Source organism: Pongo pygmaeus, chromosome 7, assembly GCF_028885625.2.
Source record: "Pongo pygmaeus isolate AG05252 chromosome 7, NHGRI_mPonPyg2-v2.0_pri, whole genome shotgun sequence".
Classification (NCBI taxonomy): domain Eukaryota; kingdom Metazoa; phylum Chordata; class Mammalia; order Primates; family Hominidae; genus Pongo; species Pongo pygmaeus.
The window spans coordinates 63,127,820-63,145,955 of NC_072380.2; the positions used below are offsets into that span (position 1 = coordinate 63,127,820).

The window sequence follows — 18,136 nt, forward strand, 5'->3', positions numbered from 1 at the left end:
CCACTAAAAAGAAATGTTTAAAACTGCTACACTTGCAGCCAGGCGCGGTGGCTCACTCCTGTAATCCCAGAACTTTGGGAGGCCGAGGTGGGCGGATCACAAGATCAGCAGATCAAGACCATCCTGGGTAACACGGTGAAACCCCGTCTCTATTAAAAATACAAAAAAAGTAGCCGGGCGTGGTGGCAGGCACCTGTAGTCCCAGCTACAGGCTGAGGCAGGAGAATGGCGTGAACCCGGGAAGCGGAGCTTGCAGTGAGCCGAGATTGCGCCACTGCACTCCAGCCTGGGCGACAGAGCAAGACTCCGTCTCAAAAACAAACAAACAAACAAACAAAACTGTATGATTTCCAGTAATTTTATTTTAAAAATCAGGAAGCCGAGTCCCAGAGGGGATGATCTCAGGAAGGCCACACACTCAAATGCCAAAACTCAAAACACCACGAAAATTATGATGATGTCATGTTTAGATCAAAGATTATTTTCTGTGTAATTTTTTCATGTCCATGATATACCTTCGATAATTAATTTAAATTATGTTTTTTACTCTCCACAAAAGAAGGCACTTATTTTCCCCCACAGTTACCTGCAGATGTTCTAATACCTGTTTTTGTCCAGACAATTACAGGAGGTGGGTTGCCATCAGCTTCACAGAACCACTCTACAGCATGTTCTTCCAGCACCACTTGATCCTTGGGGGTTACTGTAAATTGCGGAGGAGCTAAAGAGAATGAAACATACATTAAAATTGAAAATTATTTTACAAATTTTCAGTGCCAATAGAAAAAAGAAAATGTGTTCAAATATGTCGTGTGATCAGAATTTGTTTACAATTGTATATAAACAAGGTTATAAAGAGTGTGGAGGTGCTTCTGTATGTTTGTGCCTGTTTGCAAGGAAGCCAGAAATACACACATCTGGTCTGCAAAGCAGAACAGCAGTAGCCAATGAGAAGAAACCATTTCTAAATTTTATGGCAGCTGTTTCCCAAGATTGAATCATATTGGTTATCATTTTACTAGATGTGATAAACATATTTAAAGCTACAAATTGTACTTTAAACTATTAACAAAACCGTTTTCTCCAAACTTTCACATGCACAATAAAATTTGAAACGAGTTGATCTTTCGATTTCAGAAAGAAAAATAAGCTCCTTAAGATAAATGTTCCTACAACACTTGAAATTATACTTTAGAAAAAGTCATATTTATGTCAAAATTCAGAGTTCCAAATATTCAGATTTTGTATTATTGATTTTGTATAAATAAGAAATAGCTAATAGCTGCATATGCCATTCCTGAAAAGGGATTCTGTCCGTGACTCTTTGATTGAATAAAAAAATAAATCAATGTGGCCATTTAAGAAGAGCGCAATGATCCCCAGTAACGCCTAAGTGATCAAAAGAACTTTCGCAGATGACTTTGTAACTGGAAAGGGGTCCCAATCCAAATCCCAAAAAAGGATTCTTGGACTTTGTGCAAGAAAGAATATGAGGCAAATCCATAGAGTAAAGTGAAAGCAGGTTTATTAGGAAAGTAAAGGAATAAAGAATGGCTACTCCACAGGCAGAGAAGCAGTATAGACTGCTGGGCTGAGTATACTTATAGTTATTTCTCCATTATGTGCTAAACATGGGGTGGATTATTTACGAGTTTTCTGGAAAGGGGTGGGCAATTCCCAGAACTTAGAGTTCCTCCCCATTTTAGACCATAAAAGGTGACATTGCCATGGCATTTGTAAACTGTCCTGGTGCTGGTAGGAGTGTCTTGTAACATGCTAATGCATTATAATTAGCATATAATGAGCAGTGAGAACAACCAGGGGTCACTGTCATCACCATCTTGGTTTTGGCAGGTTTTTGCCAGCTCCTTTACTGCATCCTGTTTTATCAGCAGGGTCTTTGTGCCCTGTATATTGTGCTAACCTCCTATCTCATCCTGTGACTAAAAATCCCAAACCTGCTAGGAATCCAGCCCAGCAGGTCTCATCCTTATTTTACCCAGCCCTCATTCAAGATGGAGTCACTTTGGTTGAAATGCTTTGACAACTTCACAAATCATTTCTCTGCCTTGTTAGATTTTTGCACAATTCCTACTACCCCCTTCTTTTCACCTGCATCTGGAAATACAAGAAACATGATAAAGTAAATAATATTTGGCAAAGTGTATTTGTTGCAAGTTTCATACTGTGTGCAAGTCCTAAAGAGTTTTTTAAAGTCTTCATCCATTCTAAGTAAGGTGCTGGACTAAATAACTATGGTATAAAATAAATTTCCAAGTCACACAAATTCATGGAAACCCTCAGGAATGCCTGCAAGCTATTTGTAATAGAGTTCTAGAAAAGTCAAGCTGGAAAACAGCCCACAAATCAGCAATCTCAGGCTCCTCACTGCACAGATGAGAAAATTCAGACTGTGGGAGGTAGGATTGAATTTCTCTCAGTCAGAACTAATAAGTAGAAAAGATAGGAGAGAATCTGGGCCACTCAACCCCCAGCCTGATGTTCTTACCAGAACATTACACTAACTCCCAAAATTACTAGGAACAACTTAAAAAGAACAAAAATATTTCTACATTAAAAAATAGATTCATGACACAGTAAAAGAGCTATACAACAAAAGATGGTAGTAGTTAAGAGAAATAATGTAGTCCTGGTTCTAGTGTTGGGAAATTTGATTTCAACTTTTGAATAATAATAACTTTAATAATTATTAAAATATTAAAATTTTATTTTATTTTAATTATTAAAATATTAACATTTAATAACTTTAATAATAATTAAAGTTCACAGTTAGCCAAGTCTGTGTGAAAAGAATTGTTAAACTTCACGTGTTCTCACTTTTAACAGAACCCAAGATCCACATCTTAGCAAAGTATAGAAAACATTTAAGAAAATAGTCAATTTACATTTGTTTCTAACACTAAAATGAGCAGCTTGCTAGGTCGATGAAGAAATTAGGAACATCATCAAAGCAGGCAGAGAAGGTGGAATAATTAGACAAGAATGATGAAGCTGATGTCTTTGGACTTTCCATTTAAAATGATGGCCTTCTGAGTCCCACTTCCAGTGCTAAAAAAGCACATGCCGAGATGAAGTGTTTTGCTATTTTATTAAAATCTAAGATTCTGGCTACTCATTAAGGTGCTGCCTCACACATAAAGCATTTTGATTTACACTGTTGATAACCATAGGCCTTTTTACCTATATGTCCACACTGTGATTCATATCTTTCATTGAAGCTTTTTTGTGTCATTTTATTTATTATTTATATTTGCTCCAGTCGGTCTAAAAAAGGAAGTTTATCTGTGGGTAACTGTGATCTCAGTTTAAACAGATGTTAAAAGATCAAGAACATGGATAGAAACCTGTTAAAATGACACAAAAGGATACATCTTAAAATGTTTAATCTATGATTAGGCAAATAAAATCAGCCTTTTAAATAAATGTATAGAATGATTAATGGACCATTTCAAAATCAATTAAAAATCTGGGCACATAGATCCAAAAGTGACAAAAGTACATGGTCACAAATAACAAAGGACAAGCAGATGGCCATTTCAGTGCAAACTCACTGGCAACAAGAAATCATTAGCATATTGTGGTAGAAGAAATAGGCAGGATGGTAAAGGTTACCAGAGTTCTGTTAAGCAATGATTGACACAGATGGGCAGATGGAAGCATAGGAAGGAAGTACATGGAAAAAGCTGAGAAACAAAAGCCTAGCACAGTGTGGAATACAGGCAACCACTAAAGTGTGAAAGTGATCAGGCATTAGGTTTCTAAAAAACAGACATTGAACACAAAATGATGTAAGCAAAACAAAACCCAAACACAATTTCTTTGAAGGCATTTTTCAATCTCAACATATTAAAAGTTTAAAAATAATGTTTGGATCCTTTAAAAGTAATTTCCCCCAGGAGTTACCAAAGACCTCAAGAAAATATTTCATTTCTGTGCCTTCTTGTTAGAGAAAGGAAAGTATTTTTGGGATATTAGCAGTTCTAGGGAAAAACACAATTTTTTTTTCCTGAGACATGTAAATAGGAAAAAGAAAAGTATTGATCTATTGCTACTTAAGGAGTTGATGCTAAACAGTTCAATTTAGAAAACATTCTCTGAATGCAGGAAGCCTAGGCTGGAGGAAGCCTTGTGTTTGTGGGGGCCAAGACCACTCTTGGGGCCACTGGGCCTCACTGTTCTGAAGCCCTCCCAACTCAGGCACTGCACTAGGCTGGCCACTTCCATTTTTCTCTGTTCTGTGTTTCACAGGGTTCAGCATTTTTGTAGATAACATCCTGTGCAACTCTTAAAATAATGAAACTTAACTCAATCAAAATATGCATGATATCAGGAAGCCCCTAAAACGGATCATGTAAATTACTGTACTCTCGTCAACTGATGAAAAACTATTTTAGAAAAAACTGGACCTTTGATATGACTCCAATAGCACTTATATTCTGCTGTTTGCTAAACTCTAACCCTACAGGAGGATGGCATGCAAGCACACATGCACACACACACAGACACACACACACACACAAACACATCCACACACACACACACACATGCATGCACACACACCAGAAAGGAAGGGGCCACCCCAGGCTGAGAATTAAAGTACAAAGAAGAATGTGCCTTCTTTATAACACGATTGCATGCCCATGCATATAAATTAATTTCTGGATTCAGAATAGTTTTATTATTGCTGTTGTTACACAGCCTGGCCTCGTAGGAGCCTTCAGCATGTCCTCAAGCTCTGTTGAGTAGACAGTTTGGTAAGTGACTATGAACACAGGGCACAGCCTTTTCACTTTCATATCTGTACTGTCTTTCCTGTATCTGTAAAATATTCTGAAGCACAAATATCTCTTGACAGTTTCCTTCCAGATTAATGACTCCATCTCTTTTGTTGCTAATGGTTGATTCTGACCTTTGGATAAAAATTGAAGTAGGAAAGAAAAAAACAACTTTTAACTTGAAACAGATTAGCTTTGAAAATCTTATTGTGTCAAAAATAATTGGCAAATAAAAATATCTCTCCACTGATGTACATAACATTATTTAAGTTGAAAAATAATTTTCTGAGTGTGGCAGGAGGAACATTTCAATCATGACCTTCTGCTCCCATACCTTGTACAATTATGTTTGCTGCAGCTTGAACAGAGCCGTGGCTATTGTTGGCGTGACAGGTAAATCGACCGTGATCCTGTTGTGTGATGTTCTGTAAGTAAAGCCCACTGGACGTTGCCACGTGCCTGGATCCATGCAGCTCCAATCCGTTGTCCCTGGTCCAAGTGATATGGGGGTGTGGGTAGCCTGTGGCCATACATTCCAAAGTTGTGCTGGTGCCAATTAAAACCTCTGTGTCCTGAGGCTGGATTACAAAGCTTGGTTTGGCTGATGGTAAAGGGGAAACAAAACAAAATCCAGCAAGTAGCAGTTAGGAAGATTTATTTATTCTGCATTGTGGTTTTAAGATTATTGTCATTTTCAAAACGCCTTTAAACTAAAATATTACACAAATGTATATATATAAATGTATATATATATATACATTTAATTCCCAGAGAATTAAATCTAAAATAATGAAATGTGGATTTGCTGTAAGTACATACTTTTTTAAAAAGATTGCTTGCCTTGATATCACGATATATTATAGATACTGCGAAGCACCTACACAATACATATTCCTTATTTTAGGGGCTAAATGTTTAAACATTCCCTCTTAAGAATACTCACTTTTTTTAAAACTCAGTTTAGGCACATGTCACCAGGAATAAATAAAAGTGCTAAGTCTAAGTAGTCATTTCTTCCTCCTGTTTGCTACCTGGAATTCGGGCAGGAATGCGTTTGGTTTACAGGAGCCACTTTGTGATTAAGAGATGAAAATTATGAGGAATAAAGAAACCTATGTGCAAAGCAGATCTAAGAGCAGAAAGAAGAATATTATTGGCTCACTGGGGTAATGTGGCAGCTCTGTGACAGACTACCCTTGTCCTACTTGTGGTATACAATTAAAATACACATGCACACACACAAACACACACACATAGAAGCTATGCATTTAAGCCATATCTAGCCAAGCTTTCAGTTACTTTCAGCTAAATATATTATAAATGGATTCATCAAGTATCCATGTAAATAGAAAATTTAGACTTTCATATAAGGAGTTCCACTCTTACAAATTCATAGGAGTTTCTCTTTTCTGGGAATCTCAAGCAAAAAGTAAATATTTGCTAAGGTGTTAAAAATGCCTAATGACTGATTCTAAGTTTGGGGAGAGGGGATCATCCATTCCTGAGATGAACATACTCTGGAAAGTGGAAATAAATTAAATTAATCCAATTCAACCATAAATGTTTAATTTAATTCCTAACAATATCGAACGTCTTAAGTATATTAGTAACACGCTGGATGTTGGAAAGATACAGAGATGAACAAACACACTCCTCCTTGTGTGCTCCTACTCTAGCTGCATGAACAGAGGACAGAACACATCATCTGTAAAACCATAACGTGCCTCAGAAAGAATTGTCTCAGAGTTAGGTGTAAATGTGATAGGAGAACATTCTGGCAAGAGGTTAGGGAAAGCTATTATAATAGTTGAAATAAATGTTCTGAAGGAAGTGAGTGACAGTAGAACTGGAAAAGGAGATAATCTGATGCATCTTGGAACTAAATTTTTAGAGAATTGTGGAAGAAGGAGTAGCACTAGAGGGTGAATCGGAGGTTACTGGAGGAGGGTAATGATACCAATAGAGATAGCAAACACAGAATGCTGTGGGTTTGTGTGGGCAAATATGTTTGAGAGATGTAAAGATTTACATGTGAAGATAAAAAGAAAGTCCTGGCAATGTCCATTGAAATCTCAGGAAGGATCTCAGCAATAAAGACTATAAATTTTACATGAAGTATGAAAGTTGAAGGTTTGGGAAGAGCTCAGACGGAAGAGGAAAAAACTGCGATTAGGGCACGGGGGACTAGAGAAAGGGAGGGGAGGACAGCGCTATAAGGAACATCACATTTTAGGCAGGCAAAAGAGAGTTAAAAAGAGAATTGAGGACATTAGGAAAGGATCAAGGGGAAGTCATGTTCTCAAAGTAGAAATGCTCCTGTGTGCAGGGTCAGACTTGACCTAGAGGCAGAAGGGAAGGAGGCTTTGGAAGGAGACAGTGGTGTTTCAATCAGAAATTACTTGGTGTAATCCCAGCACTTTGGGAGGCCTAGGCAGGAGGATCACTTAAGGACAGGAATTTCAGTCTGCAGTGAGCTATGATCATGCCACTGCACTCCAGCCTGGGTGACAGAGTGAGACCTTGTCTCTACAAACATTTTTTTAAAGAAATTACTTGGGAACCATGTGAGGAATTATCATATTCAATCAAACACTAACTCGAGTGTCTTTTTCTCCTGGAAAAACTCTTGATTCACTGCAATTTCCTCCATTCACTTTGCCACTGCCCTATCCATGCCGCCACCAGCTCTCTTCTGCCCTGTGGCAATTGCTGCTGCTGACTTCCTCATCCTGACATGCCTATCTTACAATGCCCTCCTGTTTGTTCTCTGAAATGCCGCCAGGGACATTTTTCTAAAAGAAAAATCTAATTTTGATCATCTCAGTGTAGCGTCATGAATAGCCTAAGTGATCTGACCCCACTTTATACCTCACCAAATCTCGTGTCATTCCCAGCCTCTCCTCTGTATGCTCCAGGATCTCCATCTCTTGAATGTGCCTTGCTCTGTCTTCCCTATGCTGTCTCTTCTCCTAAAATGATGCTTCAATCCTACTTCTCTGGCTCTCTCCCACTTGTTGTTGCTTTCAACTTAAAGGTCAATGCTCTTGGGAAGACTTGAGTGAATGCAATTCTCCAAGGCTGCTGCTCCAAGTGCTCCCCTCCACTGGGATGGGCTGGAGCCGGCTCTGGAGAGCCAGTTGTCAAATTTTCAGTATTCTGCAAGCTGACTGCTACACTAAGCCATTCTTAAAATTTTAACTAAATAAACTTACAATCAAATAAATTTTATTAACATCAAAACTAACAAATTCATCCCTTTTTTTACTACATTTTATTATTATCTTCGGTCTCAGGGTTATTATGCCTACTGTGTCTGCACGATAGAAATGCTCTATTATGATGAACTTCTGTGCATCTCTTCCCAAATCCACATTCAGTGATATCATTTCAGTAACTAGGAATTAGCCATGGTGAGATTACTTATGCAACAGATACTGACAAATGCTGTAAGTCAGGGCTCCCTGCTCCTCAGAGCCAATTTACAAACATTTACCAGCACACAGCTGTCCTTTATGCTTCTCTCCCCTCTCCTTACACATCATAAAACTTATTTCTTGAATTATGGCTATCATCTAATAGATGATAGTCTCAGTAAGGTGAGAGACAATGTATTTCCATCATGTCAACATGCTATTAATGAAAATTTGTTGCAGTCATTATGTCTGGTTTACATAAGCCACTGAAATTATGACAAAGCAAAGCCCCTGGAAAGTTGAATAAGGAAGGTGGTTGATAACCATGCAATCTTCAACAGCTAGCTCAGTGGGCATTCAATAAATATGTGTTGGATTAATTCATGATGAATGAATGATTGAATGAATTTCTGAAAAGAGTAATATTCCTGCCTAGGTAACAATGGTTCACTCTGCATAAGGATGCTGGATAGCTGGATAGGGAATCAAAAGTAGAAAAGTCTTGGAACCACAATGTGCTGTACCAGAAAGGAACTAAGGCAGGAAATTAAAATAAACTTCAAGAGAAAAAATTCAAGTTTCTCTAAAACGAAATTTAAAAATTCACAGCCAATGGGAATAGTTTCACTTTGAAGCATTACATACTGTAAAGCAGCAGTATTGGATCATTTTCCAGTGCAGATAATTGATAGAACTAGAAAATAATAGTTTTACCTGGAAGACTGGAGTATCTGAGCATGGCACTCTGTGTCTTGGCTTCCCCGGCGGAATTTCTGGCCATGCACTGATAGACACCTTGGTCTGACTCTCTGGTGTTTCGGATCATGAGCGTGCCATCATCAAACATATTAAGTCGAGTATCATCTTCCAAATCCAATGAGTGGCTGGAAATATATATTATACATGTATATTATTTAATCCCATTCATGTTTAAAACTCTTAACAAGACTGAGAATATAGTACTATATAGCTATGTTTCATGTCTACCCAATTAGTTAAATTTATTTTATCTGAATAATTTTAATTATTTCACTTTAAATCCTAGTTATCGTCTTCCTTTTTCAAGATTACACCCTGAACAAAGGCTCTGAGTCAACATTTGATAGAGGGAAATGAGGTTGAGATGTTCTGCCTTTCCTGAGTGGCATGAATTTAGACACTGAAGCAAGCGCTCCCGTATGACAGACACGTCAGCACATTTTTATACATTTGAATGCCCACTTTTCAGAAAAGAAATCACCAGATGGTAATATGTAATCCTTTTACCTCCTTCCATGAGTCATTCAGTATTCTTTCATATTTTGTTAAAGTGTAAAAGAAATATTCCTATTCAAACCAGCACGGGCTCAAAGCCAAGTATAATTATATGACTGAGCAATAAATAACACACCTAATCTACCAAGTTGTTGAATATTAGGCCCCCTTCTCTGATGTGCACCATTTGGATATACTAGAAAAGTCCCATTTATCAATTAAGTGCATAATCCATTGAGTGCAAGTAGGTTCAGATGTGCAACACCATATCACATCAATAATCATAAGAAAGGGAGTGCCTGCATAAGTTATTTTTAACAATAAATGCAAAGCTACTGACACAGAAACATATGTTAGAAATTTTTACAGATTTTTTTTCTGGCCAAGATTTTTTTCCTTTAAAAATATTTAATGATTATGTATGAGAAGGTATATAGATTTTCACATGTGTATGCTTAGTACTAATGAACGTGTTAGGCATAGATAAAGGAAACCTACTCTCCTCCATCTTCATCACTCAATACATATTTTCTAAACACTGACTAGGTGTCACCCACAAAAACATCATTCCCAGAGAAAGAAAAAGTCCATTAGGAGAATTCCATAGTTCTCCCTTTAACTCATGTATTTGTTTTATAAAGACAGGTAGACATTTTCCCACTAATTTCAAAATGTACCCACACTAAAGAATAACAACCTATTCCCACATAGGTAAAAACAGTAAAGCTTGTTAAAGAGATGAATAAATCGTCATTCTTATCTAACCATGTTTGTCGTGAAAGATAAGAAAGAAACAGACAACGGCCATATTTGACTTTTATGTTTTAGAGCAGAATCACAGAGTGAAGACAGGAAAGATGGAGACAATCTGATCTTCTTCAGCCATTGGGTGAGAAAAGCCCAATGTGAAGAAGAAGTACCAATTAGCCAAAAAACAAATTCGAGTTTTTGAACAGACTAGTTTCACAAAAAACAGGCATGCTTTTGAATAGTCAGCAATGCAAGACAAAGGCAAGAAAAGAAGAAACTGGATGCTCCTATCCATATCACCTGCGAAGTTTCTCAGTGTAAGTAGCATGAAACGAACATCAGAAAGAATGTTTTTTCAAGGCCGGGTGCAGTGCCTCATGCCTGTAATCCTAGCACTTTGGGAGGCTGAGGCAGGCAGATCGCCTGAGGTCGGGAGTTCAGGAAATAATATTTTTTCTTAAAGTTCCCCATTCAAGGGGTTCATTTAGTATTAAGCAATTTAATTATTTTAAATGCAATTCTAAAATTATCTAACACTGAACCCAAATAAGACTACTTGCAAACGAATATGACAAATGACGAAATCACATTTTTCAGAAGGTGATTTAAGTTCCTGGAATTTTGTTCCAAAACTTTGTAGCCCAAAATTTCAAAGGCTACCAGATGTGTATGTGCTATCTATCATCTGGCTACACAATGCAATAGAATTCACCAAGATTCATTATACTAAAAATGATATAAAACAGGCAGTAGCACATCACACCCATAAATTCAAAATGCATCATTCCTTTTCCTAGTAATTTCCCTCTTTGTCCATAACCTCTTCGTTATGCTCATAAAACTTGTTTGCTCATGAATCATGGTGTTCTTTCCCAAAAAATCAAAGTCTTCATGTTTCAATATATTCCATTCACATTGTCAGTTTGATGCAAATCGTAATCATGTGTAAAAACACAAAGGTTTGCAGAGGTAGAATATATGTGAATATATTCTATTTTTCCTTGAAAAGGTACAAATAAACATATTTGATTTAATGAAGACATATAAATAACTTCTATTAAGGTGTTTCATTACAACAATCATTTGTTAAGTGCTTTCTAAGAACTAGGTGCTGTAGCTAGATACCAGAAGTATTGACAAATAAGTTATCACCACACAACTTAAAACTATCTTCTATGGTCATGCACAGTGACTCACACCTGTGATGCCAGCACTATGGGAGGCTGAGGTGGGAGGATTGCTTGAGGCCAGGAGCTTGAGACAAGCCTAGGCAACACAGAGAGACCCTGTCTCTACAAAAAAATCTAAAAATTAGCCAGATGTGGTGGCATAGGCCTGTAGTCCCAGCTACTTGGAGGCTGAGGCAGGAGGATTGCTTGAGCTCAGAAGTTCAAGCCTGCAGTGAACTATAATTGTGCCACTTAACTCCAGCCTGGGCAACAGAGTGAGACTCTGTCTCAAAAAAAAAAAAATCTTCCATATACAAAACCACCATCAACCACAAATTATAGTATAGTTGTAAAGTTTGCTTATAATCTACTGGAACTATCAATCATATTTACCATGTTTACTAGAATTTGAATTCATTTAGAATGGCCTAAATTTCCATAGCTAAACCTCAACATTACGAAAAGTGTGGAAGACAGCCAACTAGATGCAGCCAGGAAGACCTTCTCCCACTAAGAGAAGCCAAAATATTGAAAAAGCCATCACACTTTAAACAGATCTTTTGAGGGAAAACACTGAGAGTTGCTAGAGGGGAAACACAGCCACTGAGGCTGAATAGGATGGACGCTGGGAAGCCTGCACAGAGTCGCCAAGTGCCAAGACCCGTTCCTAGTCCTGATCAGGTCCTAAAGAAGAAGTGAGTGAAGGAAACTGCAGGGCACCACACCCCCACAATGGACCTCTGGGATCTTAGCTCCAAGAGATCCCACGACCCCCATAGACATTTTAATTGGTGGAGGATCTGTGGGAGAGAAGGCAGAGGCAGAGCTTGAGCCTGCATGGAGCCCAGGTTTTACACGTGGGGCAACTCCAGCAAAATGTGACCATAGGTTCCCATGCCCCAAGGCTCTCCATCTTGCTCTGAGTCACTCCAGCCCCTGCTGACTGCTGGGCTGGGATAGAGCAGGGCTGCCTTTCCTACAGGACTGGGGCCAATCTGATTGCATGCTCCCTTGTCTCTGGACCCTCCCAAGGCCCCCACCCTGCTGCTCCCATAAGAGCATGCACACAACACAGCCTCCACTACCCAGGTTGAGTGCTTTGCCAGCAGCCTGAGAGCACTACAGCCTCCCCAGCACAGCCAGTGCTAGACCCCAAAGGGCTAAAGGACAAAACCACAGGCCCAATCCCATCCTCCCAGGGTCCAGGCACACAGCTGAAGGATATCAAGCTGAGATGTGTGACTAGAGATGAGCAGAGGAGGAAATGCCAATCTCAGAACACTGAGAAGAGTGAAATGCAGATTTGTATTCTGGCACAGGAGCTGGGTGTGCCTCCCCACCACAGGGCTACTATGGGAAGGGTGTGGCCTTTCTGCTAGCCACAGCCTCTGCCTGAGGGAGCTCCATGGCCTGAAACACCTGACAGCCCAGCAATCTGGGTGCAGAAGGCTTGGGACAAAACCAGCAGATCGAGTAAGCTAGAGGGCAGCCACCAGGAGACCTAGTCAAGGGAGCACAGGCTGGGCAGTCCCCGTAGCCATCTTCTGGGCAAAAAACCCAAGCCGTGGGCACTACACCAACTGCATAGCCAAAACAACTCCACCATGCCTGGGGTCCTCTGCCATTGACCTCCTACACAAACACACCACCCACAGACATATCACAAAGCACAGAGGACCAGTGGGCCCCTAGGGAGCTGCAAGTCTCCTGATAAGCTATCCTTTGGCTCGGGTTTCCCCTAAGAGTGAGGGCAGCACAGCCTGTCAGGGCTCCTTTGGGCCTAAGAAAATGTAGGTGTGTCAACAGTGATTGGAGGAGGGTCTTCCAAGGCCCAGGAATAGACTTGGCAAGGAAGTATATCTCTCACTTCCTGTCTCCCTCACCCCCAGAGCACTGTAGCAAATAAGAATAAGCTGAAATACAAAAGAAGTGCACAGCTGAGGAAGAGTCTATCTGTCAGCCCTTACTCTTAAGCACCATCTACTGAATTGCAGCCTGAAATACACCACCAAACAAAAATTCTTTCAGCACATATCACCCATGAAACACAATGCAAAAATCTAGCCACAAATTAAGTTCCCACACAGGGCCTTGATATTCGGAAAGAACACAGAAGCAAAGTCAATCAACTATATTCAACATACACCACAGTCAAAACCTCAAGGGAAATAACATAAAAACAAAAAGCCCCATACAACTGACAGCAACTTCAAAGAGATAAAGGAACACCAGCCCTCTCAAATGAGCAAGAATCAGTGTAAGAACTCAGGCAATTAAAAAAGTCAGAGCATCTTATTACTTCCAAATGACTGTACTGACTCCCCAGCAATGGATTCTAACCAGATTGAAATGGCTGAAATGACAGACATAGAATTCAGAATCTGGATGGCAAGGAAGTTCAATGAGATAAGGAGAAAGTTGAAACCTAATCCAAGGAAGCCAATAAAATGACTCAATAGTTGAAAGATAATGTAGACGTTTTAAGAAAGAACCAAATTGAACTGGAATTGAAAAAATCACTACAGGAATTTCATAATACAGTTAGAAGCATTAACAACAGAACAGACCAAGCTGAGGCAAGAGTCTCAGAGCTCAAAAACTGGTTCTTCGAATCAACCCAGTCAGACAAAAAGAGAGAAAAAAGAATTAAAAAGAAGGAATAAAATCTCTGAGAAATGTGGGATTACATAAGGAGACCAAACCTACAATTCATTGGCATTCCTGAGAGAAAATGAAGAAGAGTAAACAACTGGGAAAACATATCTGAGAATATAGTCCACAAAAATTTCCCCAATATTGCTAGAGACATCAGCATGCAAATTCAAGAAATTCAGAGAATTTCTGGGAGATATTACACAAGATGCCTCCAGGACACATAGTCATCAGATTCTGTGAGGTCAACATGAAAAAAAAACCTTAAAGGAAGCTAGAAAAAAGGGTTAGATTTCTTACAAAGGGAGCCCCATAGGGGCTAACAGCAGACTTCTCAGCAGAAACCTTGCAAGCCAGAAGAGATTGGGGACCTTTTCTCAAAATGCTTAAAGAAAAGAAATTCCAACCAAGAATTTCATATCCAGCCAAACTAAACTTTATAAGTGAAGAATAAATAAAATTCTTCCCAGACAAGCAAATGTTAAGAGAATTGGTTAACACTAGAACAGCCTTATAAGAGGAACTTAAGGGAGTTCTAAACATGGAAACAAAAGAATGATGCCTACCATCACCAAGACATATTTAAGTACATACTCCATAGATAGACCCTATAAAGCAACTACACAGTCAAGCCTACCAAACAACCAGCTAAACAAGAAGATCAAAACATCACATATCAATATTAACCTTGAATGTAAATAGTCTAAATGGTCCATTAAAAAGGCACAGAGTGGCAAGTTGGATTTTTAAAAAGACCCAAACTTTTGCTATCTTCAACAGACGCATCTCACATATAATGACACTCAAAGGCTCAAAGTAAAAGGATGGAGAAAGATCTCTCATGTAATTGGAAAACAAAAAAGGGTAGGAGGTTGCTATTCTTATATAAGATAAAATAGACTTTAAACCACCAATTATAAAAAAAAGGACAAATAAGGGCACAACATAATAATAATTAGTTCAATTCAACAAGAAGGCAAAGAAATTCTGAACTTAAATTTGACACTTGACCAACAGACTTGATAGATAGCTACAGAACACTTTATCCAATAATAACAGAATATACATTCTTCTCATCTATACATGGAAGATGACCATGTACTTAGCCATAAAGCAAGTCTCAATAAATGCAAAAACATCAAAATCATACCAACCATACTCTCAGACACAATGTAATAAAAATAAAAAATGAACACCAAGAATATCTCTCAAAATATGGAAATTAAACAGCTTAATCCTGAATGACTTTTGGGTAAACAACAAAATTAAAACAAATCAAAAAATTCTTTGAAATTCATTAAAATAGAAACATAACATACCAAAATCTCTGGAATGCAGCAAAAGCAATGTTAAGAGGAGAGTTTATAAAGCTAAAAGCCTACATGACGAAGTTAAGAAAGAACTCAAATCAACAATCTAGAGGAACTAAAAAAAAAAACTCAAATAAACTAACCCCAAAGTGAAGCAGAAGAAAAAATATAACTGGCTGGGCACAGTGGCTCATGCCTGTAATACCAGCACTTTGGGAGGCTGAGGCAGGAGGACTTTTTGAGCCCAGGAGTTTGAGACCAGCCTAGGCAATGTAGCAAGACCCTATATCTACAAAAAATGAAAATATTAGCTGGGTGTGCTGGCATGTGCCTGTAGTCTCAGCTACTCAGGAGCCTGAGGTGGAATGATTGTTTGAGTCCGGGAGGTCAAGGCTGCGGTAAGCCATGATTGCACCATTACAATTTAGCCTGGGTGACAGAGTGAGACCCCATCTCTAATTTTTTTAAAAATCAATTTTTAAAAATAAAATAACCAAAATCAGAGCAGAACTACATTAAACTGAGACACAAGATCCATACAAAAGATCAATGAAACCAAAAGTTGGTTATTGGAAAGGATAAAGAGGATTGATAGAACATTAGCTAGATTAACAAAGAAAAAAAGAGAGATGTTTCAAATAAGCACAATCAGAAATGACAAAAATGATACTACAACAATTTCCACAGAAATACAAAAGACCCAGAGAGTCTATTAAGAGGAAACGGACAACTCCCATAAACACACAACCTCCCAAATTAAACCAGGAAGAAGCTGAAACCCTGAATAGATAAATAATGAGTTCTGATACATGGGCACAGGGAGGGGAACATCACACACCAGGGTCTGTCGGGGGGGTGGGGAGCTAGCGGAGGGATAGCATTAGGAGAAATACCGAATGTAGATGACATGTTGATGGGTGCAGAAACCACCAAGGCATGTGTATACCTATGTAACAAACCTGCACGTTCTGCACATGTATCCCAGAACTTAAAGTATAATAATAACAATAATAATGATAATGAGTTTTGAAATTGAATCTGTAATAAAAATCCTACCAATCAAAAAAGGCTTGGACTACATGGAGTCACAGCCAAATTTTACCTGACATACAGAGAAGAGCTTGTGCCAATTCTACTGAACCTATTCTAAAAAATCAAGGAAGAAGGATCCTCCCTAGCTCATTCTATGAAGTGAATATCATCCTGATACTAAAATCTGGCAGAGACACAACAAAAAAGGAAACCATGGGCCAGTATCCCTGACAAACATAAATCCCAAAATCCTCAACAAAATGCTAGCAAACTGAATCCAGCAGTACATCAGAAAGTTAATTTATCATGACCAAGTAGGCTTTATTCCTGAGATACAAAGTTGGTTCAACATATGCAAATCAACACGTCATTCACCACATAAACAGAATTTTAAAAAATTATATGATCATCTCAGTAGATGTGGAGAAAGCTTTCTATAAAATCCAACATTCCTTCATGATAAAAAAAAAAAAACCTCAACAAACTAGGCATCAAAGGAACATACCTCAAAATAATAAGAGCCATCAATTACAAACCCACAGCCAATATCATACTGAATGGGCAAAAGCTGGAAGCATTCCCCTTGAGAACCAAAACAAGACAAGGATGTCCACTTTCACCATACCTATTCAACATAGTACTGGAAGTCCTAGACAGAGCAATCAGGTAAGAGAAAGAAATAAATGATATCCAAATAGAAGGAAAGTCAAACTATCTCTATTTGCTGATAATATGATTCTATACCATGAAAACCCTAAACACTCCACCAAAGCCTCCTAGAACTGATAAAGGACTTCAGTAAATTTTCAGGATACAAAATCAATGTGTAAAAAATAGTAGCATTTCTGTACACCAATAATGTTCAAGCTGAGAGCCACATCAAATATGTAATCTCACTTACAATAGCCACAAAAAGAAAAAATATCTAGAACTACATCTAACCAAGTAAGTGAAATATTGCTACAAGGAGAACTACAAAACATTGTTGAAAGAAACCACAGATGACACCAATAAATAAGAAAGCATTTAATGCTCATAAATTGGAAGAATCAATATTGTTCAAATGGCCATACTGCCCAAGGCAATTTACAAATTCAATGCAATTCCTATCAAACTACCAATGTCATTTTTCACAGATGTAGAAAAAAAAAACCTATTCTAAAATTCATATGAAACAGAAAAAGAGCCTGAGTAGCCAAAGCAATTCTAAGCAAAAAGAACAAAGCTGGAAGCCTCACATTATCCAACATCAAACTATTCTACAAGGCTACACTAAACAAAACTTGGTGCTAGTACAAAAACAGAAACATAGACAAACAGAAGAGCATAGAGAACCCAGAAATAAAATTGCACCTCTACAGCCATCTGATCTTCAACAAAGTCAACCAAACTAAGCAATGGAAAAGAATTCCCTATTCAATAAATGGTGCTGGGAGAACTGGCTATCCATATGCAGAAAGATGAAACGAGACCCCTATATATCATCATATACAAAAATCAACTCAGGATGGATTAAAGACTTAAATATGAGACCTCAAACTGTAAAAATTTTAGAAGAAAACCTAAGAAATACACTTCTCAACATCAGTCTTGGCAAAGAATTTATGGCTAAGTCCTCAAAGCAATTGCAATGAAAACAAAAATTGACAAGTGGGACCTAATTAAACTAAAGAGCTTTTGCACAGCAAGATAAACTATCAACAGAGTAAATAGACAACTTACAGTCTGGGAGAAAGTATCCACAAACTACACATCTGACA

General features: G+C 38.2%; 1 protein-coding gene across 3 annotated transcripts in view; it reads right to left on the reverse strand.

The window, feature by feature from the left end:
* Positions 1–18,136, reverse strand: part of PXDNL (peroxidasin like) — a 516,310-nt gene that overhangs the window by 130,032 nt on the left and 368,142 nt on the right. For all 3 annotated transcript variants that reach the window (XM_054497848.2, XM_054497849.2, XM_054497850.2), the window contains exons 9-11: positions 8,924–9,093; positions 5,131–5,397; positions 605–721 (exon numbers count right to left, since the gene is read on the reverse strand). In XM_054497848.2, the coding sequence (XP_054353823.2) occupies positions 605–721; positions 5,131–5,397; positions 8,924–9,093 (554 nt within the window). The remainder of the gene's footprint in view (positions 1–604; positions 722–5,130; positions 5,398–8,923; positions 9,094–18,136) is intronic.